Source organism: Solanum stenotomum, chromosome 1, assembly GCF_019186545.1.
Source record: "Solanum stenotomum isolate F172 chromosome 1, ASM1918654v1, whole genome shotgun sequence".
NCBI lineage: Eukaryota > Viridiplantae > Streptophyta > Magnoliopsida > Solanales > Solanaceae > Solanum > Solanum stenotomum.
In genome coordinates, this window is record NC_064282.1 from 54,879,564 (window position 1) to 54,906,192 (window position 26,629).

The window sequence follows — 26,629 nt, forward strand, 5'->3', positions numbered from 1 at the left end:
TATAATTATACAAATACAGATCTTCTCCTACTAATTCTCCTTTCTCTTTCTCTCTTTCTCGCTTTACACAAACACAAATTATACAAATTACAATGTATAATTTGTGTTGTATAAAGAGAGAGAGATTTGATATACAAATATTTTATTTCGATTCAATTGTATACAATTCAAATTTTATGCAAATATACAAACACAATCATTGATACATATACATAGTAGTTACATATATACAATATTTTATCTAACCGATATACATATACAATCGCTGCGTTTTATACAAACGAGAAGCTGACAACGATTTATTCAAATCTGATGCTCCATAGCAAACATAAAATTTACTATGAAACACAATTATACAAACTATATCTATATAACATACAAATATAATTTTTATGTTTGCTAAACCTAAAATTTACTCTTTTAAAAAATCCACTTACTTTGATTTCTTCTTAAAAGAAAATCGAACGAGAAATGAAGTGGCCCTGGTGAGAAATTAAGTGGGCCCTGATGAGAGAAAAAAACGCAAGAGATGATTGGTGTGGAGGAAAATATCCCAAAAATATCCTTCTAAGCAAAACATGTTTTTAAAAGAGATAAGGATCTGAAAAATAGCTCAATTTTGATCGAATTTGTTGTTTTGATACTAAACTTTGATAAGGACCTAATACCTCTTTAGACTATTTAATATCGTATTTTTTACCCCCTGAACTATTTAATAGTGTATTTTAAAGGTATATATGTACCCACGTGGACACATTACTATTTATAATTTTGCATTATTTTTTATGTCCACGTGGGAAAATATATATGTTTAAAATACGGTATTAAATAGTCTAGGGAGGTAATAGGTCCTCATGAAAGTTTAGTATCGCAACAGCAAATCCGACCAAAATTGGAGTATTTTTCAGACACTCATCCCTTTTTAAAACGAAATTATCTAATCTTAAAAATGACTTTTCCAAAGTGGGAAAATAAGTTGCATAACTAATTATATAATCTTCAAAAAAAAAATCAATATTTATATTGGTTGAAAAATTACATTGTTTAGTTAGGCAGTAAAAAAGTACACTATATCGACTCTTGGCTTCAATTGATATCCCTTGATTGAAAAATTACAGTGTTTAGTTAAACAATAAAAAGGGTACACTATATTGACTCTTGGCTCCTATGTACACAACTTTACTTCTTTATATTTTGACATTTATTAATAAAAATTATGACTTTACCGCTATACATTGAATCACTTTTTGTGTAAGATGGTTCCGCTCAGGCAGAATGATAATAAGGATAAAAAGAGGGAGTTGAGATTCGGGAATAAGTAAAATATCCTTCTCAGCAAAACATGTTTTTAAAACGAAATTATCTAATCTTAAAAATGACTTTTCCCAAGTGGGAAAATAAGTTGCATAACTAATTATCTAATCTTTTAAAAAATAAATCAATATCTATATTGGTTGGAAAATTACAGTATTTAGTTAGACAATAAAAAAGGTACACTATATTGATTCTTTGCTCCTATGTACATAACTTTACTTTTTTATATTTTGACATTTTTTAATAAAAATTATGACTTCGCCGCTATACACTAAATCACTTTTTGTGTAAGATAACTCCGCCCAGGCAGAATGATAATAAGGATAAAAAGAGGGAATACTTTTGTAGATGAAGTATTTGTGGATATAATTTCTTTTTTTATTTAATGCAACAAATAAATTACATTTTATAACTCTCCGTAATTAATATACGTGAACATTTTGAAGTTGTAAGTATATGTGATATGAGAAAGTTACTTCCTCATAAATGGTTCACTTTTATTCAAGTGACAGATTCCTAATTTCGTAAGAAAAAGTATGAACTATTCAAAAGACTTAAAATTACTTTGCATTATGACAAATTTGTTATTAAAATAAGAGTTGTTTTTCAGTTCATTAATTTTACTTTAACTTCTTACATTTTTTGATGGACGAAAACGTAAATAAAAATGCCTAGTTAAGAAATATCATTTGTGAGCTAAACGTACATAAAAGATTCAAAAAGGATCATTTATTTCATTTACTCTCTCTTTCACATTCTTTTATTGGCTCAAATATTATTCTTCCTATAGTATATTTCTAGACAATTATGTTTGTTCTACTCCAAACTTTCAATTACTAGTGTACATATTTGAAAGAGTTGTGAATCTTAACAATTTATACTAGAGTCGGACCAAAATCGCTTTCAAGATAATATCCTATTATGCCACAGTGTTAATTTGTGATAATTGACTTACTATTTTTAATTTCTATCCGATATCAATATTATATTATTTTTCCTAATAGTATTAACTAGTATTATTTTATCATTTGGCATTTCCTTTCTTATTTAGTTGTGATTTGTGAAGAAGGCACAAAGAGGGACTGGTACAGTACCCATGATTATGAATGTTGGATATATATCCAATTAGCCAATCAATTTAATTATATTTGTCCCTTGAGAAACATTGGATAAAAAAGATCTTATTTAACATTTGGCTATATATGAATTATCCATATATGTAGATAATAACGTTGGCCCTAACAACAATAGGACATCACAAACCATGCAAGGGGCATTTCTTTTTTTTGTTCACCAAAGGACGTTTTGTTTTAAAAGGTTTAACTGTCTGTCAGAGAGAGGCACGGTCAGAAAGGAAAATACTTGTGTTTTACATTGATGTTAGAGCCAAATAATACAAGTTGTTCTATTGGGGAAGGTTTATAAAACCACACAAATTTACCTTTATACTGTATGGTAACAATGGTATTACATGGCTAATATATATTCACTCCGTCTAACAATAGTTGTCCACTATACTATTTTGGAATGTCCAATAATATTGTCCATTTTATGAAATCAATGAATAATTTTACACTTTGTTCCTAATTTACCTTTATCATTAATTATAGTCATTTATTATCTTTGTTCACTTTTAGTTGTCATAGTTTCATTTTTTTAGAGTCAAACTATAAAAACTCTTACTAACATTTTACAATATAGTTTTTCATTATTATTATTATTATTATTATTATTATTATATATTTTCTTGCAAGGTTCACTGGCAAGAAAATATATTCAAAATGAATTTTTAAATGAAAAATGGAACCAGTTTAAAACTTGGTTTTTTGACACTTATAGTAAAGAAGATTTAAATAATATTTCTCAAGAGCTTTATGAAATGTGTGCATTACATAATCATATTATGTTCTTTGTGCCTTGGTTTATAACCACTTATTTGCTTTTATTCATCAACGTTCTTGAACGATCTTACAAAGATGAATCAGGTAATATTATTCAATCCATTTATCCTCCTCAAGCTCCGTTTATTTTACCAAATAATACTGGTATTACTTTTACTGCTTTTCATAAATTTATTGATAATGAAGTCGCCGCAGTAAGTATAAATGAAATTAATCGTCTTATTTCTCAAAATAATTATTTGGGTCTATATGTTAAAGTTATCGGTGAACATATTTGTTCTTGAGACAAAAAAATAGATAGCCTGTCTAAACTGATTGTTCAAATTGATGATAAAATAAAGTGTGCGGTTTGGTAACAACAAGGTACTTTCTTTTCTCTTTCTTCCTGTCTTTTACTTTTATAAATTCTCCGATCTAAGCTGTGACTATGTCCGGCTAAAAAATTATATCTATGCCGGATAACTAACTTCTCTTTTATATAGACCATGAACGGATCTAATCTTTATTTAAATATAGAAGAATTTTAGTATGGCTTCTCGACTTGGTTCTGAGATTGAGGTACAGTCAGATCTAGTACTACTTTTATTGGCTTTGTCTTTGTGACTCCGTCTGATAAGCCGTGGTTTTTAGCCCGAAAAAGAGTTTGATAAGTAGGGCGCCTGATACCCGGTTAGAACTATCAGACACATGGGCTCAATAAAAGTATGTATTAGCTTCTTGACAGGCCCTTTGCTTGGGTAAAATAATTAAACCATGCAGTCTGAGAAACTATGTTAAAATTCTTGTGTATTTAGATTCTTATGTAGTTGGACTACCTCTAAGGATATTGACTTGCTTGATCTATGACTGGGCGGACCACCGCCAGGTCAGTGATCCTGTATCGTTGGTATCAGAGCCTTAGGAACTTTCATGGTATATATATAATTGATGTGAAGAATTTTGGCATAGATATATTCTCTCTTTTATGGATCAAGAAGATATTAAAAGTACTCGATTAGAAGAGCTAGATATACCTCAAAACCTTGATTTGTTAAACAAATGGACTATTCCGAAAGTGAATATAAAAATTATTTATGATTATGGTTGGTTTGATAAAATCTCAAATAAACAGTTGATTAAAACAACTGAGCAATCTTTGGCGTTAAACTCGTCAGAACAAACTATTCGTTTATTAAATAAGCGTGATATTGAATTTTATAAATCTCAATATAAATTCTTGCATATTGGCATGGTTCAAATTGCCTTCAAGCCTTTGACTCTTAAAGGGTTACTAGAGACTTTCTTAGTTGCTCTTCGTGACGCGAGAAATCTTAATTTTCGATAGTCTTTGATGAGTTCAATAGAATCTATTGTGGCCTATGGCCCAGTTTATTTTAATGCTCAGCCAAATTTGCAGTTATCTTTGACTGATTCTAATATCTTAGATGCTTTAACTTTGAATGTTAAGACGCATGGTTATAATTATGCAGCTGGTTCTGAATTAATCTGCTTGTCTTATAGAATCTATTTTAAATTACTTGCTACTTTGAATCCTAGATGTAAGTTATATGATACATCTGATCAAACTATTTTGGTAGAAACTAATTTCGCCAGATCTCACTACTAGAAGACCTATAAAATGGGAAGAAATTAATTTTCCTACTACTTGGATTCTAGATTCTGTTATACCCCCTGAACAACTGACAGATGCTGTCACCAATTCTGAATATTCTCATATTAGTCAAAATTCTGATGGAAAAATTTGTATGCAGTTTGATGAAAAAAGTATTCCTTATAGTTAAAATTGATCATCGGTTAAACATTGTTCAAACAAATGATAAATCATCTGATGTTTCTGATAAAGATATTCCTTCTGTATCCGAGATGGATTTTAATCTTAATGATGCTTAATGATAAGAGAACATCAAATTGATTTTAGTCCAGGTTCACTGGCAAGAAAATATATTCAAAACGAATTTTTAAATGAAAAATGGAATCGGTTTAAAACTTGGTTTTTTGACACTTATAGTAAAGAAGATTTAAATAATATTTCTCAAGAGTTTTATGAAACTTGTGCATTACATAATCATTTTATGTTCTTTGTGTCTTGGTTTATAACCACTTAGAGTTTATATAACTTAAACTCTAGAGCACAAGAAAAAGCTTTATCATCAATATCTTCCAAATGTATTGATGATGAAGCTTTTTCTTGTGCTCTAGAGTTTAAGTTATATAAACTCTATCCTATTCCAAATAAAAGAGATTTATTAACCAGATTATATGATGCTAATATCTTTTCAAAATTTGATTTAAAATCTGAATATTGGCAAATCCAAATATTTAGAGACCATTCATATAGAGCGGCATTTAATGTTCCGTTTGGACAGTACGAATGGAATGTAATGCCTTTTGGGTTAAAAAAATGCTCCCTCAAAATTTCAAAAGATAATGAATGATATTTTTAATCCCTATTTGGATTTCATCATAGTTTATATTGATGATATTTTGGTATACTCAAAGACTCTTGAGATGCATATTAAGCATTTAGACATTTTAAGAAAATAGTTTATTCAAAATGGTTTGGTCATATCTAAACTTAAAATGAGTCTTTTTCAAACAGAAGTTAGATTTTTGGGTCATTTGATTTGTCAAGGAAAAATGACTCCTATTCAGCGATCTATTGAATTCGCATCGAAATTCCCTGATATAATTATAGATAAGACATAATTGCAGCGGTTTCTGGGAAGTTTAAACTACATTTCCTCATTCTACAAGAATTTGTCTCGAGATTTAGCTCTGTTATATGACAAGCTAAAAAAGGATCATAAGAAGCCTTGGACTAATAGTCTCACAGATCTTGTAAAGACTATTAAAGAAAGAGTTAAATCTTTACCTTGTTTATCCCTTGCTAATCCTTCTTGGCCAAAGATTGTAGAGACGGATGCGTCTAATATTGGGTATGGAGCTATATTGAAACAAATTAATCCGCATGATAAAAATGAATATCTTATTCGATTTCATTCAGGAAAATGGAGCGATGCTCAGAAAAAATATGCGACGGTAGCTCATGAAATGTTAACTATCGTTAAGTGCGTATTAAAATTTCAAGATGATTTATATAATAAAAAATTCTTGATTAAAACTGATGCTCAGTCAGTCAAGTATATGTTTGATAAAGATTTTAAGCATGATGCGTCTAAGTTAATATTTGCTAGGTGGCAGGCACAATTAGCCCCTTTTGATTTCGAAATTCATTATAAAAAGGGAAGTGATAATTCCCTCCCAGACTTCTTATCAAGAGAATATCTTTTTTCTAATGGGTTTTCTTGACTTATTTCCTGATAAAGATTTGGTTACGATTTTGAAGGCAGTTCCTCTTAATAGAGATTTAAAGGAACTTATATTATGGAGAATTATAGATGGAATTGTGATAGATATCGTCAATGATTACATGATTGAACAAGAGCTTTATGAAAGATTTTATTGTAATGAAGTTTATAACCTCTTGAATGATTAAAAATATAACCTCTTGAATGATTAAAACTAAATGTTATGTTTGCAGGATGGATCCTCCTTGGATAACCAAGGCTAGAGGAAAATGCAGTTATACTCGCGGAAGGGGAAGATCATCCCCAAGTTCATTAAGATCATCATACGGATCTTCATCATCTAGTACTCCAATTATACAAAAAGGAGGAATGAGTTTATATAACTTAAACTCTAGAGTCCAAGAAAAAGCTCTATCATCAATACATCTGGAAGATATTCCAGAAAGTGATCTATTATATGCTAAACTACAGGAGTTTCTAACTCAAAAGCAAGGTGATTCTTTTGCTTCAATCGCCAAAGAAGAAGTTGATGATATCAAAACATATGAAAAGGTAGAGAAAAGAGAAATGATATTTCTCTTAGAAAACTCTGACATACAGAGAAAAGAAGAACCTTGGAAGATATTTCAGAGGTATTTAGTTAATGGGCTTTATTTCCCAGGTGAGCCATACAAAACTCAGAAATATTATGAGACTCTGTTGATAAGCACATGTGTTGAATTTCAACATTTTTCAGGATATAATACAAGTGAGAATGTTTATAACTTCTCTAAAATGATTATAAAAAACGTCATTCATATTGAAGATTGGGGTATTTCCTCAATGACTGAAAGACAATTCAGTCTGAACAAAGTCATAGTAAGCTTTACCTATTGGGATTATATTCAGGCATTTAATAAAGTCCTCTGTTATAACAATGAGAGGCATAAACATACTTGGTTTATAAAAGTATGTGCCAAGATATTTGCTAACCCTATACCAAATTGATTTTTAAATTGGTGGTCATACCACGGGCCAACCATAAAAATATTGCCCGAACCATTTCTCAAGTTATACAAAGAATGGGTCAAGATTTCCCTAGATCTCAACAAGTTATATCATCAAGAACATATTTGTTATTATCAACAAATTGAACAAATATATATTTTTTATAGAATTCTCTGTTCCATGGATTCATAAATGGGTTCCGAAAGTAGATTTCACTGAGGAACAAATCCCTTGCCTATACAGAACTTATTATAATAATTTTTGGGACAAGTAGATGAAGAAAGATCCTCAAACTAAGTCTATATACGGACAAGAACTGCTGGATCTAATAACGAAAACCATACACGATTATAAATTGATTCATAATAAAGGAATTATGACTGATGACTCAACCTCCGTAAAACATATGGCTAGAAAAATTTCTAATCATGATGAAGGAGAACAAAATGAAATGATTATGAAGTATCTAGAAGAAGTAAAGAAAAAGATTCTTCTAAATGTAAGTCATTACGCAAAATCAAATTCATCAATGTGTAGTGAAACAAGTGAAGATATGCACGAAGCTCAACCATATGAAGAAGAAAGTCCAGTAGATGCACCGAAGAAAGCCGAAGATTTTTTGGCAAAACTAAAGGACAAGATGTAGCAGTGTTAAACTTTTCCGGAACAGTAAAACGCCCGGACTACTGTAGCAACACTGTAGCTTAACAGTAAATACACTGTTACCAGGACCCAGATAGGGGTCCAGTATCCTGTACAAAGATGCTTTCTTTTCCTATAAATAAGTTTGTTTTTCTTTAATTAGGAGAAGGTTTTAGAAACCCTCTCTTCCGTTTTGCACTCTCTCTCTTTCTTGTAAACTTTTCTTACTAAGTTTTGTAAGCTTGCCGGATTTTGGCCAGAATAATAAAGTGTGCGGTTTGGTAACAAAAAAAAAATACAGGATCACTGACCTGGCGATGGTCCGCCCAGTCATAGATCAAGCAAGTCAATATCCTTAAAGGTAGTCCAACTACATAAAAATCGAAATACGCAAGAATTTTAACATAGTTTCTCAGACTGCATAGTTTAATTATTTTACCCAAGCAAAGGGCCTGTCAAGAAGCTAATACATACTTTTATTGAGCCCATGTGTCTGATAGTTCTAACCGAGTATCAGGCGCCTTACTTATCAAACTCTTTTTCGGGCTAAAAACCACGGCTCATCAGACAGAGTCACAAAGACAAAGCCAATAAAAGTAGTACTAGATCCGATTGTACCTCAATCTCAGAACCAAGTCGAGAAGTCATACTGAAATTCTTCTATATTTAAATAAAGCTTAGATCCGTTCATGGTCTATATAAAAGAGAAGTTAGTTATCCGGCATAGATATAATTTTTTAGCCGGACATAGTCACGGCTTAGATCGGAGAATTTATAAAAGTAAAAGACAGGAAGAAAGAGAAAAGAAAGTACCTTGTTGTTACCAAACCGCACACTTTATTATTCCGGCCAAAATCCGGCAAGCTTACAAAACTTAGTAAGAAAAGTTTACAAGAAAGAGAGAGAGTGCAAAACGGAAGAGAGGGTTTCTAAAACCTGCTCCTAATTAAAGAAAAACAAACTTATTATTATTATTATTATTATTATTATTTATCCATGTATCTTATTAAGTGTACATATATTTGATAAAAATATATACATGTATCTGAATAAGATTTCATGAATTTGACAAAGTGTACACGTTTATGAGTTAAGAAGTCTAAACTTTGTTGAATCACCAAAACAAAAAGGATTCTAATTGTTTTGACTTTTTTAGGGGTTGTGATATGTCATATCTTCTAAAGTTGTTACAAACGTGTGTTTCTCCTTAATAATGGCTTTCAGTTATATCCCGTAATTAGACACACTAATCGGTATGTATATACCTTACATGTATCTTGGATATATGTATCTGCAAGAGGCAGATACACGTATCCGATGACCAAAATATGGTAAATATTATATTACAAACTAGTGTGAATCTAAGTAATTAACTCCTAAATTAGTGAGATTTGTGTATGTTAACCCTAAAACTTAAAAGGAATTGAGCGGGTTGAGTTATAATCTGCATTTTAGTCCATTTCAGTCCAACTCATTTAAGCCCAAGTAATTTTTTTATGCAAAACTTTCAAAATTGTAGTTTGAACTTAATTAGAGATTTATAGTTATAATTTGCTTAATTACGAATTATAGCTACATATTTGGGAGGAGAGAGGTGAGGAAGACTAGGAGAGGGAGGAGAGAGGCGAGCGAGACCTGGGAGAGAGAGGGGAGAAAGGCGAGTAAGACCTGGGAGAGAGGAGAAAAGCGAGAGAGGTTGAATAATGTTATATTTGTTGTATCAGGTTGTATCATGAATACAATAGATATAACTGATTTATATCAAAATGAATATAATTGTATAAAAAACAGTTGTATTCAACTACATATTAGAAGGAGAGAGATGAGAGAGATCAAGATAGGGAGGAGAGATGCAAGCGATATTGAGAGAGGGAGGAAAGAGGATGAATACATGTTGTATTCGTTGTATCACGAATACAACTGATACAAAATATAAATACAGTTGATACAAAATACAAATATAGTTATTTGAATACAATTGATATAAATACAAATCTCTCACCTATAATTGATTGAACACAATTGATACATAATGCATTTGACAGAGAGGATGAGTGCATATTGTATTTGTTGTATCAAGTTTTATCACAAATACAGTTGATATGGAATACAAATACATTTGATACATAATACAAAAAATTAATTGTCATATTATGTAATAAAAAAAATTGGGCTGCAATTTTTTGGGATGGAGAGAGAGAGAGGACAGTGGAAGGAGAGAGGCAAGGGAGGGAGGAGATATAAATTTGCTATAAAACCCTACATAGCTACGAATTATAATTATTTTAAATTATTAGAGAGTCATCGTAAATACATATAACATGTTTGTCTTGTTATGTAATTTTCTTCTTTTTTATTAACTTAGCTCAATTTGATCCGCCGAAAATTAAACCAGTTCAACCGGAACCTAAATAAGCCACAAAAAGATAAAAGTGACCAAAATAGGCCACTATTCTAGTAAGTAACCAAAATAGACTTAGTGAAAGAAAAAATTCCGTTTTATGCAATATTTCAAAAATATTATGTTAATCTCATAACGTGTATATTTTAATATATAACAGAACTATTTTTTACACCTTATAAAACGAAATTATTTCTTACACTTTGTAAAGTGAAAGTTTTTCTTACACTTTATAAAGTGGAAGAAATCTTACACTTTAAGAAAAGTTACTTTATCTGTACATTGTGTATAACGTAAAGTGAGAAGAAATGCCGAATCTCAATTTATAAGTGAGTCCAAAATCTTTTACTCCAAGAATCAAAGAATTGGTCAAATATGAAAGATTTATATTTTTCCTTTAGGTAAATTAAAACTAATTATAAAAATAATATTCTATCAAACAACATCATTTGGGTTCCACTGGCACGCGAGCAACAATCTACACCACACTGTTTCATCAGTACAAACATAGATTTGATGGTGTCTAGCTTGTGTTTGGACATACGATGTGAAGTCATGATTTATAATTAATGATTGGATATGCAATTTGGAATTATGATTTGAAATTTAATTTCAAATTCTCCAAAAAGCATGATCTGAGATTTCAACCTTTGTAATGTAAAATTTGTTGCATAAATTTATATATATGTATATAAGAGACCCATCATTCTGACTTTCGCGAAAGTAACTTTTCTTGAAATGTAAGATTTTCTTCCACTTTATAGAGTGTAAGAAAAACTTCCACTTAACAAAGTGTAAGAAAAACTTACACTTTACAAAGTGTAAGAAATAGTTCCGTTTTACAAGGTGTAAAAAATAGTTCCGTTATATATTAAAATATACACGTTATGAGACTAACGAAAAATGTTTGGAATATTACATAAAACAAAAAATTTTCTTCCACTAAGCCTATTTTAATTACTTACTAAAATAGTGGCTTATTTTGATCACTTTTATCTTTTTATGACTTATTTAGATTCTGAACTATACCTCTAGAATTTACTAAAAACAAAATATTGGGAGCAAGGAGAGAAGTGGGAACCACGTTTGGAATATTAAAAAATATGATGTTTCCAAATTGGTGTTAGTTTACAAGTAAGGCATACAGCCACAATAGTCATTTGTTTCATGACCAATCACTTTTGTGAAAGTGATGAACAACTTGATGATTACTTTACTCCATTGCAGGCTGTCACTTTATTAGTTTATGAACACTAGTTTTTGGGTGGTCCATGTCCACTTGGCCACATTTTAAAAATCTGTACATACATTGTACTGATTTTGACCAATTTTCAACTGTCCAAATCAGCCTAGGGGAGGATAATGTAAGAGCTAAATAATTGCAAATCTGACCCCAAAGTTGAATGAGTAACAATTTGTTATGTTTCGTTTGGTCATATAAGTTATTAATTTTCTTTTGGAATTGTTTTTAAATTTATTTGACAATCAATGTTTATCTATGAAAAATTCAAATTCAACTTGAAATTATATTTTAAATTTGAAAAATAACTTATAACATGTTATCTGATTCACGTTTCATTTTTGAAGTTGTATACAGTTACATTCAAATATGAACGTTATTCCACAAAAAATATAGTCAAACACAATTCTATCTTCAACTCCAATTTCATAATTTTCAAAAAAAAATGAAAAATATTTGAAACCTATGGCAAACACCTACTTAAAACATCACTAGATTATTGTTATTTTTGTATTATTATTTTTAATACCACTTAGAAGTTTATAAATGGTAAATATTTTCTTAATATAGTATATTTATGTAAGTTTCCCCTTTCTTGAATGTGTAGGCTTTATGAGCCCGTCAATGTTGGGCCTGTAATTATAGATGGCAAAAGCTCAACAGGACTAAGAAATTTGATTAAATTAAGGGCAAACTACATAAATTCCACTAGTTTAGGTTCTAATTACGAAGATTCTCGATAGTTTCAAATATTACTTTCTCTACCATATTTCATGCTTATTAGGATACATGAGTATGAATTCGCGAGATACATGTATCTGTCGAATTTTTAAATCGAGATACATATTTTATTTGTTTAAATTAATTAGTTGTAACCGATTTCCTAAATTAGAGGAGTAATTGAGATACAAGTAGCTACCATATTTTGTGCTTAGGATACATGAGTATGAATCCGCGAGATACATGTATGTGCCGAATTTTAAAATAGAGATACATATTTTATTTGTTTAAATTAATTAGTTGTAACTGATTTCCTAAATTAGATTAGTAATTGAGAAACAAGTATATACCATATTTTGTGCTTAGGATACATGAGTCTGAATTTGGGAGATACAGGCACCTGCCGAATTTTAAAATTGAGATACATATTTTATTTGTTTAAATTAATTAGTTGTAACTTATTTCCTTAATCAGCGGAGTAGTTGAGATGCATGTGTCATTACTCGCGAGATACATGATGAATAGTCAACCATTTTAATTGGATCGTTCCTAAACTTAGTTCTACTCTCCGCTCGAATGTTGGAAGATGAATAGTCAGAACCTGCAACCATCGCAACATTGTTAACGAAAACATACAAATAAAAATGAAAGTCAATATTAATCAGCCATTAAAATAGTATGAAGAACTAACAAATTCAACCAATGAAAAAATCCTAAAGTTGAACTTTGAAACTATTACATCTGTGAATTAGATACATGAAAATGGTGTCAAACAAAAATACATCAACCAAAAAAAATAAAATACTTTACCTCTATATATAATGCTGCTTATGTAAAATTGGGTATGAAATTTTTACATCCAAAATATGCATTGAATAGGTTGAGAAGAAGGGGTAATGGAAGATGAAGGATAATAATGTGTAGGTATGGGTAAAGATACAAAGGAGACGTGTGACTCGGGAGGGAAACGGTGGAATTGGAAAGAGAGAAATTGATTTGAATTGTAACAAGTCCCAATAATTAAGGAAGTATAATGTTAGGATAATTATTAATTACCACTTTTAATGGAATTGTGTATTTGATTATATTTTTTAAAAGATACGGTATATTTATTAAACAATGGTATTATAAGTAATATTTTTAAACTAGTGAGAATATGTGTATTTATGGTATGAAAGTATGTCTATATAGGTAGTTTTTCCTTAAATTAACGTTGATGTGACAACTTTTTAAGACTAAGATTGGATTTTGAACTAAAGTTATCTAAATCAGGCTCTTTTTAAATTTAATTCGGTACAAGCTATTTAATTTATTTTTTCTATATTTTTCTTCACTATTATAGCAAAACAAACAATGGAAGTACAGGAAAAGTTTCTATATTTCTCCACTATTATATATGCACTATATTATATTAAAGCTGAGGCAGACATACAGTACTAGTTTAGAATCTGTATGGGTTAAAAAAGAACCACTAAATTGGTATAAATAATAGATTTCAAAGCAATTATACATTACTTTGGAATGTAGGTCGTCACATGTTACAAAACTGCAAAGACTCACAGTCCTTAAAAATATAAACAAAACTTGCTGAAGGGCAACAGAATTAAGGGTGTATTCAAGGAAACATTTTCCCAATTTTAGAAAAATATTTTCTTTATAAAAATAAGGAAAATGACTTTCGTATTTTTTCCATCCACACCCCCACCGTATAGCCCCGTCCTCACCCCACTCCTACCTCCTACATTATTTGTCTAGATTGTATGCAATACATACCAAAAACAAAAAAATAAGTAAGAAAGTCACTTATTTTCCTAGAAAATATTTTATTTTCCCATAGAAAATATTTACCTCAAATACATTGGATAACATTTTTGTCCTTTTTAATCTTTTTCCTGACATGTACTGATGCTTAAAGAAAAACTTGAAAGACACAAGACAATAAAATGTAATGATGAAGATTATAAAACCCTTGGACAAGCAATGCTTTTCTTGATTTTCCATTTTGGGAATATTTGAATGAAAATTCTTGCATTGCTAAGTAGGCAAAGGCATTTTGGTTCTGTCCCTCAACTTTAATCTTTCCTCCTCTTTAAATCCCAAACCAAATTTCATATTGTATTCATTAAAAAATTATAACAAATTAACATTTTCCTTGTTGATCATGGCTGACTCAAATTATGTTGATAGGGAGAAGCAAAAGCAAGCAGACAATGATATCAAGGACATGATCTCTTCTCTGACTAAACGTCTAACCGGCCTCCAACGCGTGCACAAGGCAACATCAGGAGGAGACTCAGGCCAGAATCTTCAAGGTGATGATGAAGATGATCATGGCACCAGAATCATCACTCTAGCTGGAACCAATGTGGGAGCCAGCATGCGCGGTGAGATGGATGAGAAAGCTGGGATCGAAGGCGTTTCACCAGGGGAAAATGAGGCCTTAAAAACATATGTGAACAGCAATTTCCAGTCCATCAACAATTCCATCATGATGGGTGGTAGCTATTGTACTAATGACCCTGGTGTTCATTTGGACATCACTGATCATGTGGATGAACAAGTCCCAAAACCACAAGGATATAAAAACAAGAAAGGCAAGAAAAGTGACCATCACTATGAACATTCAGAATAGCCTTATATTCATAATCAAGAAGCTGCTAAAAAATTTCAAACCAATACTCTATATATGAATAAACACCATAGCTTAGTTGAGTTCTGTGTGTTTCCTTCTATTTTCAATGTCTCTTTGTCTCTTGGCATGGAATTCCTGACAAGAACAGTGGCGATTGCGGCCATTCAACTAGAGACCTAGTATTGATGCTTGTCATGATATATCAGAAAAGCAAATGTTACATTTGTATTATCTTAAATAATCACAACATCTTCTGCTGTTTTCTCATATTAGTCTCCTTTGGCTGCATTTGATTCATAATATTGACAGTTTTGATAAGCTCTTTCCTTGAAGAACAAAAATGAAAGATAAAGGTGCAGTCTTTTTATTACAAAATCTAAGGTTCACAAAGAAAACGCGGAATACATATTGAAATACTTGTAGATACAGTTGACATCAAGGGATCCTGGGTTCAGAATTGGTTTCTAGATCTTTGAAGGGCAACTCCTTCTCTTTTTTCTCTTCAGTTTCATGGACAACTTTTTGCATTTCTCTGTTCTTGCCCCAGAGCAGAAAATATAAACCAGCAATTACGATAACCGATCCTATTACACTGATCATGATTTGTTTACAAGGAAATTAGTCAGTGATAAGCTGGTGATTATTTGGAAATAAGTTAAATAGGGAATATAGAAGCTTTAAACTGTTGTAATCACCTTCCAAGATGGAGTTGTTCGTGGAGGATGGGAACGTCGAATATGGCTGCCATAACTTGGACAAGAGGACTGAATGCTGCAGTGAAGACAGGACCCCTCTTCTTGACACACCATGACATTCCCACAAAGCACATTCCTGAACCTATTAATCCCTGGCTTGGGAAAATTCATTGTTGTCAAGTAGAAACCAAAACAAGATAAATTAATCAGTGGAAAACTAAACTCTTTTTTTAACTTAAGAAGTTTTAAACAAAGATAATAATGAGATAGTTAAGTCTCCATTTTGTGTTTAAAAGTCATCCCACGACGATCTTCATTCTTATACAACATAGAAGGGGCTTCTCTACTTTTTGTCTTGTACGTTCCCTTAACAAACTAAAGGAGAGGACATTTTTTGGTTCATAGAAAGACTTGGCTTTTCTTTTATCTGCACATAGGAACCAAAGAAAGAAATACTAGTATCTGAAGTCCAAGGAACTTTAATTCGATGTTGATTGTCACAACTCACAAGTCATTCAGAATTTCTAACGAATCCGTGAAAAATTTCTTAAACTTCTTAATTTTCAAGGACATACAGTAATGAATAACTCTATCTGTGGTGCATCATATCTTTGTAAATAAATTGGTTGAACTGCAAAGACAGAGAGAAAAAGAAAAAGACAATGAGAGGATAGTCTATTTCCGCTACTTAGGAAGATAAGAACTGGTGTTAAGTGCACTTACAGCATAGAGGATACTCAGCATATCTATATTTTCCTTTGGAACCCAAATGGATAGTCTTCTGTCCATGGAAAAAGTCAAGACAGCCGATTGTATGGCGCTAAAGAAGGTCATAATAGCAGTGCTAGAGTACTTGCATGGATATTTCTTTCCAATAAACGTTTGGAGAAGGAACCACGAAGACCACAAAAGTGTCCCTGCAAACAAGGCCAGAGAACCAAGGATCCATCTTTCTTTTATTTTCGAGGAACTAATGTCTCCTTCTGAAGATGAAGATACAGATTGTTGGTCTGAAAAATGAACCAAAGGGATGCCTTTGTAAAAAGTCAGTAGGAAGGCACCTCCAACGCATACTAGTGTACCAAGTGCTTTGGCTATTCCACTTCCATGTTTGATGTTGATAGTCTCTAACCTGCATCATTTTCATACATAATGGAGTTAAATTATCATTTGTAGTATAAGAAAACAGAACAGTTTAAGGCTATTTGTTAATTAGAATGAGAAAACCATAGCTTTCGTACCCAAAAGGTAATGCCATAAGGAATGTGATCACAGGAACCATGTTGAGAAAGGCACATGAGAAAGTTGCAGATGTGTATTCCATGCCAAGAAGGAATAAATATTGCGTAACAGATGCCCTACAAAAATGATGTAACATATAGTGAAAAATCTTTAACAAGAAAACATAGCCATGCAAAAGAGCTTAGAATATTATAGAGATTATTCCGATTTACCCAACAATGGCACTCAAAAAAAGGTTACACAAGATTTGAGGGGTAAGTTTTGGTCTCGTGTTCCTGCCAGAAGCAATAAGTTGCATGTTTAGAGGCGGCAAAAGTTTTCCATATATTAGATATGTAAATGTTTCTAAGAGACGATATTCATACTTTTCCAGAAAGAAAGCAACTGGGGCTAAAAAAATGGTTGAAATGGCCTGCCGATAAGTTATGAAGACCAAATGGTTCATCCCATCCATTATAATCTTCTTGAGAAGTATGTTACTAATGGCAAAAGCAAAATCGATTGCCAACATAATAAAAATAGGGTAGCATTCTACATAGCTCTTCATCTTAGTATTTCCCTTTCTGTCAACACTTTTAACTTCCTTCTCGTAATCTGCCTCTTAATTGAGTTATCGTCCCGTGCTTTAAACATGAAGATGAGATAAGACATTTAAAGTTCCACATGAACTTTAGTGGAGTAAAAAAGTGCACACGGCAGAGGGATTAATTCCTGCAATCACATCAATGCTTTTATTCTACCAGAAAAAGTTGACATTTAGTTTAACATTATATACTCTTATCATTTTCCTTTTCTTTGTTTGAAAGATAACACTATTTCCTTCCTTTTGACTAATCCTTTCCATCATAACCAACCAGATTAACAGATTCATTTGTCTATGAATTAATTTATGTAAAGAACATTTAACATGTGAATCAACCCACTAATCTAGGCAAAATTTCCATTTTGATATATAGAAGATAGTGTAGCAAGCATCTTATGGGTGGGGGTCAAATAGAAATGATTCCCTTTCTTGCAGCATAGTATAACATGTAATGCATTTCTTATGTCTTGGTAGCCTCAGCATCTAATGCTGCTTTTAGAACTTGTATTCAAGCATCTTCAGAGTACAAAAAGGGGACACAGAATAATTCATCATATTCATATAATAACACCTTGACTGTTCACTATTTCAAAATTCTTTAGCTAGACCACAGTACACCTGAAGGGACCAGGTATTTTCCTTACCACATGAAACTCACTCAAAATTGACTGAATAAAAGCTCGCATACTTTGAATAACATTGTTAAAGAAATAAGTTAACTTGAGTATTACTCGCGATACCCTATTACAGAGTTGTTAAACCTATTTTAGTAAGCAAATCAAGATCAAGGAGAGTGTGACTCCACAGCATAATTTACATGTGTTATACATACACCTTGTGACAAAGCAGGGTGTATGATCTGAAAGGACTGGAACTATGTTTAACTTTTCACCTTCATAAGGGTCCATTCATGTGGACCAAGAAAGCATTCCATATAAAATGCTTCAAGGATTTTTCCACATGAAAGAGCTAAAAGGGCGGATCAAATATCTACTTTAATTCTTGTACAGTTTAAAAGTGTCAAAGAAAGAAATATCCCACTTTGTTTGCAAGATATGAGTGCCACCAACAGAGGAGAATAGCTACATTGGTTATAAGTCACACCACACCGCTTTTAACCAGTAACATCACATTGATCTTTTCACTGGAAAGTAGGGATGGGGGTGGGGTGGACAATAGGCATGCTTTCGTGTCCGTTATCTTAATCCTTATTCTTTTGTTCCATATCTAAGGTATTGAGTTGGAATCCTTCATCTCCTTTAGCAACAGTGAGCCACACAATTATTTCCTAACAACTGTTCATGCATTAAGAGGCATGGAACCAGTAAAAAGAACCCTGCTAAGTGCTAATTGCCTCTATAGGCATACTGATGTTAAATGTGATGAGATTCTCGATTTCCATTTTTGTTCCATATCCCAGATATCAGATTTTCTGGATGCTCATATTCCACATTGTAAGCATAACCTTTTATACAGAAATCAAATTTCATCGCTGCTCTTATTTGAGGCAGGTTCTTTCCTATCCACACAAATACTCTTCTGCAACATGCAACTTATTGTGTAAGCACGAAGCGAATCATCATAACAGAGATTCTTGTTTTTTAGGTCCATCAATTTGGTAAGAGTCATATGGCTACTCTCAAGTCTAACCTTAATTTAGGCCTACAGTCATGGAGTATTAACTCTGTTCATTAGAAACCATAAGTCCATTCTTTTTGCAAACATTACATACATATAGAAGGACCTTCTAAGAATATACAGGTCTTAATGAGTAAGTATTGAAAATCAGATTATCGAGTCTATGGAGAAACTAAAATGTTCCTGCCAATATATAATCTACACATAATTGTGAAATGACTATTCCTTCATAAAAACAAACGTATTTACGTTCATTTTCCAAAGAAGTACCACTCTGATCGCCCACCGAGTCATCTACTTTTTCATCCAGATAAGTAAGTTAATTGATCAAAATTAATATAAGCAAATGATTATAACTATTGCACAACATATCCACAAGTCTCAGCACTATCAGACAAACCAGCCGAGCAGTGGAAAGAGAAGAAATAACAGCTGTGAGCCAACTATATGATATAATACTATTTGTACAAGTTGATAGACTTTCCCTACCTAAAAGCAAGCACCAAAATATTGCAGCTGCAATGGATCAGATGCCACAGTGGCAGTGGCCTGTCTGTGCGATGTTCGTTATAATTTTTTCCTTCAACTATCATGTATTCGTAACCCAACAGCCTACTAATCCAGATTCACTCTAGGTAGACCCACAAAGAGGAACAGAGTGCTTCCTAACGAAAGGTACTCCATTTCCATGCTCGAACCAGCCAAAGACTACTAATTAAGAACGGAGAAATTCCAACTATTGCACCCCACTCTTTGCTGGTAATGTACATTATGATTGCTTCTTGTTGAAACATATGTATATGATCTCGTCAAGATTCACCAAAAGTCAAAAGATATATCAACAAAACATTTTTGGCTTTATTTGAATCAACAGTATAAGCCTAGTGTCCAGCAGTGGAACAGAATAAACTGTTATCTACTGATACCTATGCCACAGTGAACCCCAATACTTCTTAGTGCTTAAAATTTTAATCATTCATTTCTTACCTTTCTATTTTTGTCTGGATTTGAGTAATTTGACCCTTCTGATATTTTCTAACAGAACTAGACTTGAAACCTAAGTTAATGCAGGAATATTGTCTTAAGGTAATTTACATGCTGACTTAACCAAATAATCAGGAGTTCAGGACGTCCAAAATGTTTTAAGTTATCCATCTTTACACTGTTTGAGAAACCCGTAATGGAAAAACTGGTTATATCTTAACAAAAACTGAAACTCCAACAACATTTAGAAAGAAAAAAAAAACAAGTGCTAGAAAGAAGAGACATTAGGATATCATCAAGAAAAAATATTACCTGTTTCGTGGACCAAATCATGTTTTGACAAAAAAAAAAAATTGAAACAAAGGCATTTACAGAGAGCCAAAAAAAAAACACTAGTGCAAACATATTGCACCAGCTTAGGCCTATATGGATTAGCAATTACTGCCCCGAAAGGAAGAGTATGTTTAGCAGTGCTCAAGGAGTCCTGGTAATTCAGTTAACTAGACATGCTAATTCAAATTGGAGATGAACAACAGGGAGAAAATGAGCTTTTTGGGGGGATTTTAATCATAAAATGTGATCTCTTTTCTTCATTTTATTAGTTTCCATTTACATTTAGTATCATGTGTACCAAAAAGTTATGCAAGCTCAAGGCAAATGAAACTTTAACAATGGCCAGAAGCATATGGATACAATGCTACCCATCAGTCATATATTTAGACAGCAAATGCACTGAGTTGGAAGGGTTATCAAATGCCATTTCAAAAAAAATGATAAGTAAAATCCTTGGTATTTCTCAGCATTCAGTGTTTCTTCTGGACTCCCCTAGTCACATCTCTGCCGAATTCAAATTGATAAACATACTCCACACAAATCGATTCATCCTCTTGCACGGACCACGGACTTGTACATCATTTTCAATAAGAAAAATGGATGAGGTACTCAAGCCATATCCAAGAAGGCACTGTAATACAGATCTGCTTCCATGCTTTCAATTAGTACGAGTGAAGAAGCTCAGGAAGCCTTTTGATCCAACACTCTCCACACATCTCATGAAATTTTTTACATCTCACATCAGATTATGATTCAACCCCCTCAGTACTGTTGGGAAATAAAACTATGAAAAAGTGCAAAGGAAACTAACCACAGTCATCAAAAAACTAATCAGAAAATGAAATCAAAATCACAAGCAAAGGGGCAAGTCAAATATCCAAATATGAATCCAACATATAGCTAGGAGAACATTGTCTAACTCAACTGAAATTTAAATGTTATCCAGAATCCTTCATCATAAAGTAATATCAAAATGCAAATCTATTTTTTCTACTCTTGTCTAGCTTCAACTTTCTTCTTCTGCCAGAGACGGTCCATTGCGCTGTCAGCATCACCCTGCAAAGATGAAACAGTAAGATTTAACTTATTTTTAACATCAGCTGAATGACATGCCTAAATGTTGGTTAAATGGCTTGTTGAAATACTGAAAACAAACTTGAATGCAGAAAGGACAGATTAAAATTAGGCATCCCAATCTATCTGGATTGCTAGGAAAAGAAAGAACCTAAACTTCCCCAGATACCTAATGATACTTCCATCAAATAGAGGAAACAGCAGTAAGATGTCTTCTTCATTAATTTCATGACATGCAGGTAGAGAGGTTCTTACTTGAGAAGACTGACCTGAGCTTTTTTAACTTGAATTTTGAAACATTAACTTCTAAACAGGTTCATCAAATTTTATGCTGGTGTTAACAACAGTACCTTGATATCATTTCATTTTTGGTAGGTCTCCCACCTCTACTTCTTGGATAATCAAAAATAGAAGTGATGAACAAACCTACATTACAGACTACTCTTGTTTTCTTTGGGCAACTCAAATATTAAATGATGATTCGCCAGATGGTATCACTAACAGAGGTACATTTTAAAATCAATTCTCAAAAAAGCAGCTACCGCATACATTATCTATTAAGTTTACCAAAGGAATTACCAATACTATAGAGAACAACCATAAATTAACCGGGAAAGAACTATCCACATCAATGGCAAAAGTTAAACAGGTAGTATTATAATTGAAGGAAAAAAGTACCTGAGCACGGATGAAACCACAGAGAGCAAAAGTTGTGAAACTCCCAGTGTAGATACCCCTATCATCCAAATGACCAACATTGAGTTGAACAGAAGCATGGTCCTTTGAAGTGATCAGCCTATTTGTAGCAGAACTGGAATTGTGGGCATATGTTAGCTAAATCACAAGATGCAGTTATACAAACACCAAGTAAAACCAACATGACATCAAAAAACTCAAGAATCAGGCATACCATTTCCTGGGGATGTAAAGATCCATGTTTTGTCCCTCATCGTTCTGCATCTTGGCTGGTGGCTCTTAAGTACCGAAATAAAGCTCTAACAACCTTTTTTTACACAACAAAACTAAATCAGTATTAAGAAAGAAATAAAACTGGAACCTTTCTATATTTGAAACCAAAAAATGGTCACTGTTCTTCATTACACGATTTAACACATTCATCAAAAGTAAAAGCCCTCTCCATCACCAAGAACAACCCTTTTCCCAACAAAGAGAGTTGGATTTAACAAAAAACCCTAGAACATTCTTCTATATTACATTAACGAGTTTGGCCATGAAAATTTACGGAATACAAACAGCAAACAGGAAGTTTCACTTTTTTTCATTCCAAATTACTCATAAAAGTAAAAAAAAACAAATCCAAATATCATTATTTCTTTCAAATTTCACAATAAAATATGGCCAAACACCCACATATTTATAGATTAAGAAGCAACAAGTGACAGAATTCTCCATACACAAAGCAGAAAGCAAACAACCGATAAGCTGCGTACCTGAGTGAGATTAAGGGAGAGGTCTACAATGGAGGCAAAGTGTGAAGAAGCGACGCAAAGCCTCCATTTAAACAGATGAGAAATTTTATCTAGCCCTAGTTGCTCTGAGTAGACCTTGTGGGCTTATTTAGTCTGCTAGGCCCAATAACATTTTCAAGTGGTCCAGCCAATTTTTGAGGGTGAAAAAACTAGGTCCAAAACCTAAGTGATGGAAAATAAAAGGGGAAATTATGCGGATAAATAAATATATACTAATTAATTTAGCTAACATAACTATAGTTTGCATTATTACCATTAGTGATTTGCTTTTAGCTATAATTATGTGGCTCGCATTTTAGTTTGTTAAGCGTGTAGTTTTCGGTTAAGCAGTCTATATACAAACACTACTTTCTCTTTCTCTCCATAATCCTTTTCCATTATTTTCTGTTTAAATTACTCAACATAAATTGATTTCAAAATTAGAAAATTCATATTTTTTCCCTCTCAAATCCTGCTTCTAGATTTTTAGGGAAAATCTTATGTTGTTTCAATTACTTTGTTTTTTTTTTTTTTGTTTTGACAGTTTCATTCTTATTCTTTTTTATTTGTATTTGTATATGATTGCGATTTCTTGTGGATTTTCAGTCTTATCATTAGATACAATTTGTTTAACTTTTGTATAATGTAATTTGTATAATATAATTTGTATAACTTTTTAAAATTTAGATGTTTGTGTTTGTATAAATTCCAATGAATTTTTGAATTTTATCATATTTGTATAATTTTTGGAATTCGTATTATTCCAAAAAATATATTCAATTTTGGATCTAGAGTTGCTCTCATATTTGTATAAATTTGTAATTGTATATCGTTATTCTAATTGTATATTTCTATATTTTATATATACAAAATATATAAGTACAAAAGTCTACCAACAAAATTATACTTATACAAAATATATATGTACAAATCAATTAACTGATAGTATATTTCTCCCCATGCATATCATAATAAATCCAATACTTAATTCAACAAATTATATACTTATTTGCATATTTTAATACGTATACAAATTTTATAATCTTTTGACTTGTCTACCAACAAAATTATACTTACACAAAATAGTTTACCAACAAAATTATACATTCAGAGATAACTCAGTTATACAAACATACAAATCACTTCTTTATTACTAGATCAAGTCAAATATAATTGAAAACAGTTATTCGACAAAAAAAATACAATTATCAATGGATTCATAATCAATTGGAAGTAATTTATACAAAAAAAAATACAAATCATTGATACTAGTCGGTTTATGTAAATACAGACGAAAGAGCCTAATTATACAATTATTGACATCACTTCTTCAATACTCGCTGAATTCATATACAATTGAAAACAATAATTCGATCAAATCTCCAATTATCAATGTATTCATAATCAATCGATAATAATTATTAAAAAAATACAAATCAAATTGATACTTATTAGTTTATACAAATACGAACGAAGATAGTCAATTATACGTTATTGATATCTCTTCTTCTTCACTCGTTCAATTCAAATACAATTGAAAACAAAACTCATCTAAAAGTAATTCAATTTGATTGATTGAGAACAGGGGAGAAAAAGAGGACACAATTTATTGTATCATATACCTTTTGTATAATGAACGAAGAAACAATTGATTTTTTAATTACACTCATCGATATAATGAACCCAGAAAGAAATGTGTTGATGGTATGGAGGAAGTCATATTTGGTATGAAATTCTAATAAGGCGTAAGTCTCGAGACGCGACATGTAAGTTCCATGGATCTACGAGGAGTACATCTCATATATTCAATTTTATAATTTTATTACAAAGAATATAAGCAAAAGTAAAACTTTCAATGATTTTACTAATAAATTTTAATGAATAGCCAATAATAGAGAGAAAAAAATTGTAATTATTATTTAAAAAATTATTAATAACCAATATTATAGGGAAAATATTATATTATAATTACTATTTGAGAAAGGTAACAACTAACAACACAACATAATAATAGCTGACGGCACAAATACACTATCAGTTTAGCACTTCGCTAGTAAAAAATAGTATAGTATAAAGATCGTCTCCACAGGGATTGGTACAAATAATAATTCAATCAAATCTTGTTAATTATTATTCAGGTGATTAAAAAAAAGGAGTAGGTTGTGGTTATGAACGACTTTTATAGACTAAATGATAATTAAAAATAATTTGTAACTATGAAGTTCAATATCAATAATAAAAGATGAGGTACAAGACGAAACAAGTGCATAATGATAGTTGGGATTTGACCACATTCATTTTTCATATTTAAAGTTCTATCGATTCTCTCGAATTTGATAGCTTATTAGAGTATCCTTAAGTCTTGGGCTTTTCTTCTGAGTAAATCTCAAGTTAAAGAATAAACCAATTATACCCCAGTGATTCTAATATGCAAAAATATGTTAATGATTGTTCTTAAGGAAGTAACGGCCTTCGACTATTTTTCCTTGAGATTTAATCAATAATTATCAACAAGCTCCTTCGATTACTTTAGAGAAAATATATTGATTCAATCAAACAAAACTATGCAACAATATTCACCAAGATATTCTTCTTTCAATTAAATTAAATAGTGAATAGGGTCGCAATTCAATTCAAACTTCCATAACAAGTTCAAGCATAAGAATGAAAAATCAAAATCCCAACAAATTCATCAATACAACATGTTTGTCAAATACCCTCTAAGAATCTACTCCATGGAGAAGAATAAGTTTACTAAGAACAAAGATGAAAAAGAAGACATAGGAATCAAACTTTGAATTCCAACTTTCGTTTTGGATTCGAGTAGTGTACCGCGTGTTCCACCTCCTCTTCTCTGTAACCTAGCGTTTCTTTTTGCTTTTTTTTTTCTTGATCCTTTTACCCTAGGGGCAAGCTCTAACATCATATAGCATAGTGTTTCCTTTGAAATTCCAAAACACCCTTCCTTTAATGATTTTACGCCTCTACGTCGCGCATGCGCGCCACTGAAAGCCCAAGAGCGCGACCGACGCGCGGAGAGGCAACAACTTTTGTAATGTTTCTGCACGGGTGCGCCGCTGGACACTTGAGCGCGCGACCACCACACGGGCAGGCAATAACTTAGCAGATGCACATTTTTGTTCTTTTTCTTTCTTTAGCATTCTTGTTGGCCTTTCTCACTAATCATGTTCAACACTTGAATTTGCACACCTACACATATGAAGCATAGACAATTAATTGCAAAGTTCACATTCAAAACTTGTCTAAAGTCGTCTCATTTACTTACCCATCAAATACCCCCACACTTGAGCTTTTGCTCGTCCCAAGCAAATTAGAACAACTTGACCCCCTCTAGATTTTGACACACAAATTACTAGAAAAGTAATTGACTTCAACCATCCCTATAGGCGCATGCAATATTCATCGTTAAATGACTACTCATCGACAATGAAATTTAAGCGAAAAT

General features: G+C 31.9%; 4 protein-coding genes across 5 annotated transcripts in view; 1 reads left to right on the forward strand and 3 right to left on the reverse strand.

Moving 5' to 3' along the window:
- LOC125853793 (probable protein phosphatase 2C 40) overlaps positions 1 to 26,629 on the reverse strand; it is a 103,199-nt gene that overhangs the window by 7,716 nt on the left and 68,854 nt on the right. The window lies entirely within an intron of this gene.
- LOC125853840 (uncharacterized) lies at positions 14,658 to 15,412 on the forward strand. Its single transcript, XM_049533593.1, has one exon. The coding sequence runs from the start codon at positions 14,675 to 14,677 to the stop codon at positions 15,143 to 15,145; it is 471 nt and encodes a 156-aa protein (XP_049389550.1). The 5' UTR covers positions 14,658 to 14,674; the 3' UTR covers positions 15,146 to 15,412.
- LOC125853812 (WAT1-related protein At3g30340-like) lies at positions 15,487 to 17,786 on the reverse strand. Its single transcript, XM_049533565.1, has 6 exons — positions 17,448 to 17,786; positions 17,295 to 17,357; positions 17,082 to 17,198; positions 16,564 to 16,972; positions 15,841 to 15,992; positions 15,487 to 15,737 (listed from the first exon to the last, which is right to left on the reverse strand). Exons 1-6 carry the CDS (start codon positions 17,627 to 17,629, stop codon positions 15,581 to 15,583), a joined length of 1,080 nt encoding a protein of 359 aa, XP_049389522.1. The 5' UTR covers positions 17,630 to 17,786; the 3' UTR covers positions 15,487 to 15,580.
- On the reverse strand, positions 21,516 to 23,241 carry LOC125853855 (40S ribosomal protein S21-2). The gene is made up of 4 exons (XM_049533607.1): positions 23,146 to 23,241; positions 22,605 to 22,697; positions 22,373 to 22,505; positions 21,516 to 21,676 (listed from the first exon to the last, which is right to left on the reverse strand). The coding sequence occupies exons 2-4, from the start codon at positions 22,652 to 22,654 to the stop codon at positions 21,611 to 21,613; spliced, it is 249 nt and encodes an 82-aa protein (XP_049389564.1). The 5' UTR covers positions 22,655 to 22,697; positions 23,146 to 23,241; the 3' UTR covers positions 21,516 to 21,610.

Bases quoted from the DNA above. Each gene is read 5' to 3' on its own strand.
- LOC125853840 (XM_049533593.1), top strand. From the start codon at position 14,675: ATGGCTGACTCAAATTATGTTGATAGGGAGAAGCAAAAGCAAGCAGAC.
- LOC125853812 (XM_049533565.1), bottom strand. From the start codon at position 17,629: ATGAAGAGCTATGTAGAATGCTACCCTATTTTTATTATGTTGGCAATC. The intron at 16,973-17,081 runs GTACGAAAGCTA...AAAATGATGCAG, and splicing joins CTTATGGCATTACCTTTTGG to GTTAGAGACTATCAACATCA. The intron at 15,993-16,563 runs GTAAGTGCACTT...TTCCCAAGCCAG, and splicing joins TGCTGAGTATCCTCTATGCT to GGATTAATAGGTTCAGGAAT.
- LOC125853855 (XM_049533607.1), bottom strand. From the start codon at position 22,654: ATGCAGAACGATGAGGGACAAAACATGGATCTTTACATCCCCAGGAAA. The intron at 22,506-22,604 runs GTATGCCTGATT...CCACAATTCCAG, and splicing joins CTTTACATCCCCAGGAAATG to TTCTGCTACAAATAGGCTGA. The intron at 21,677-22,372 runs GTACTTTTTTCC...TCATCTTTGCAG, and splicing joins GTGGTTTCATCCGTGCTCAG to GGTGATGCTGACAGCGCAAT.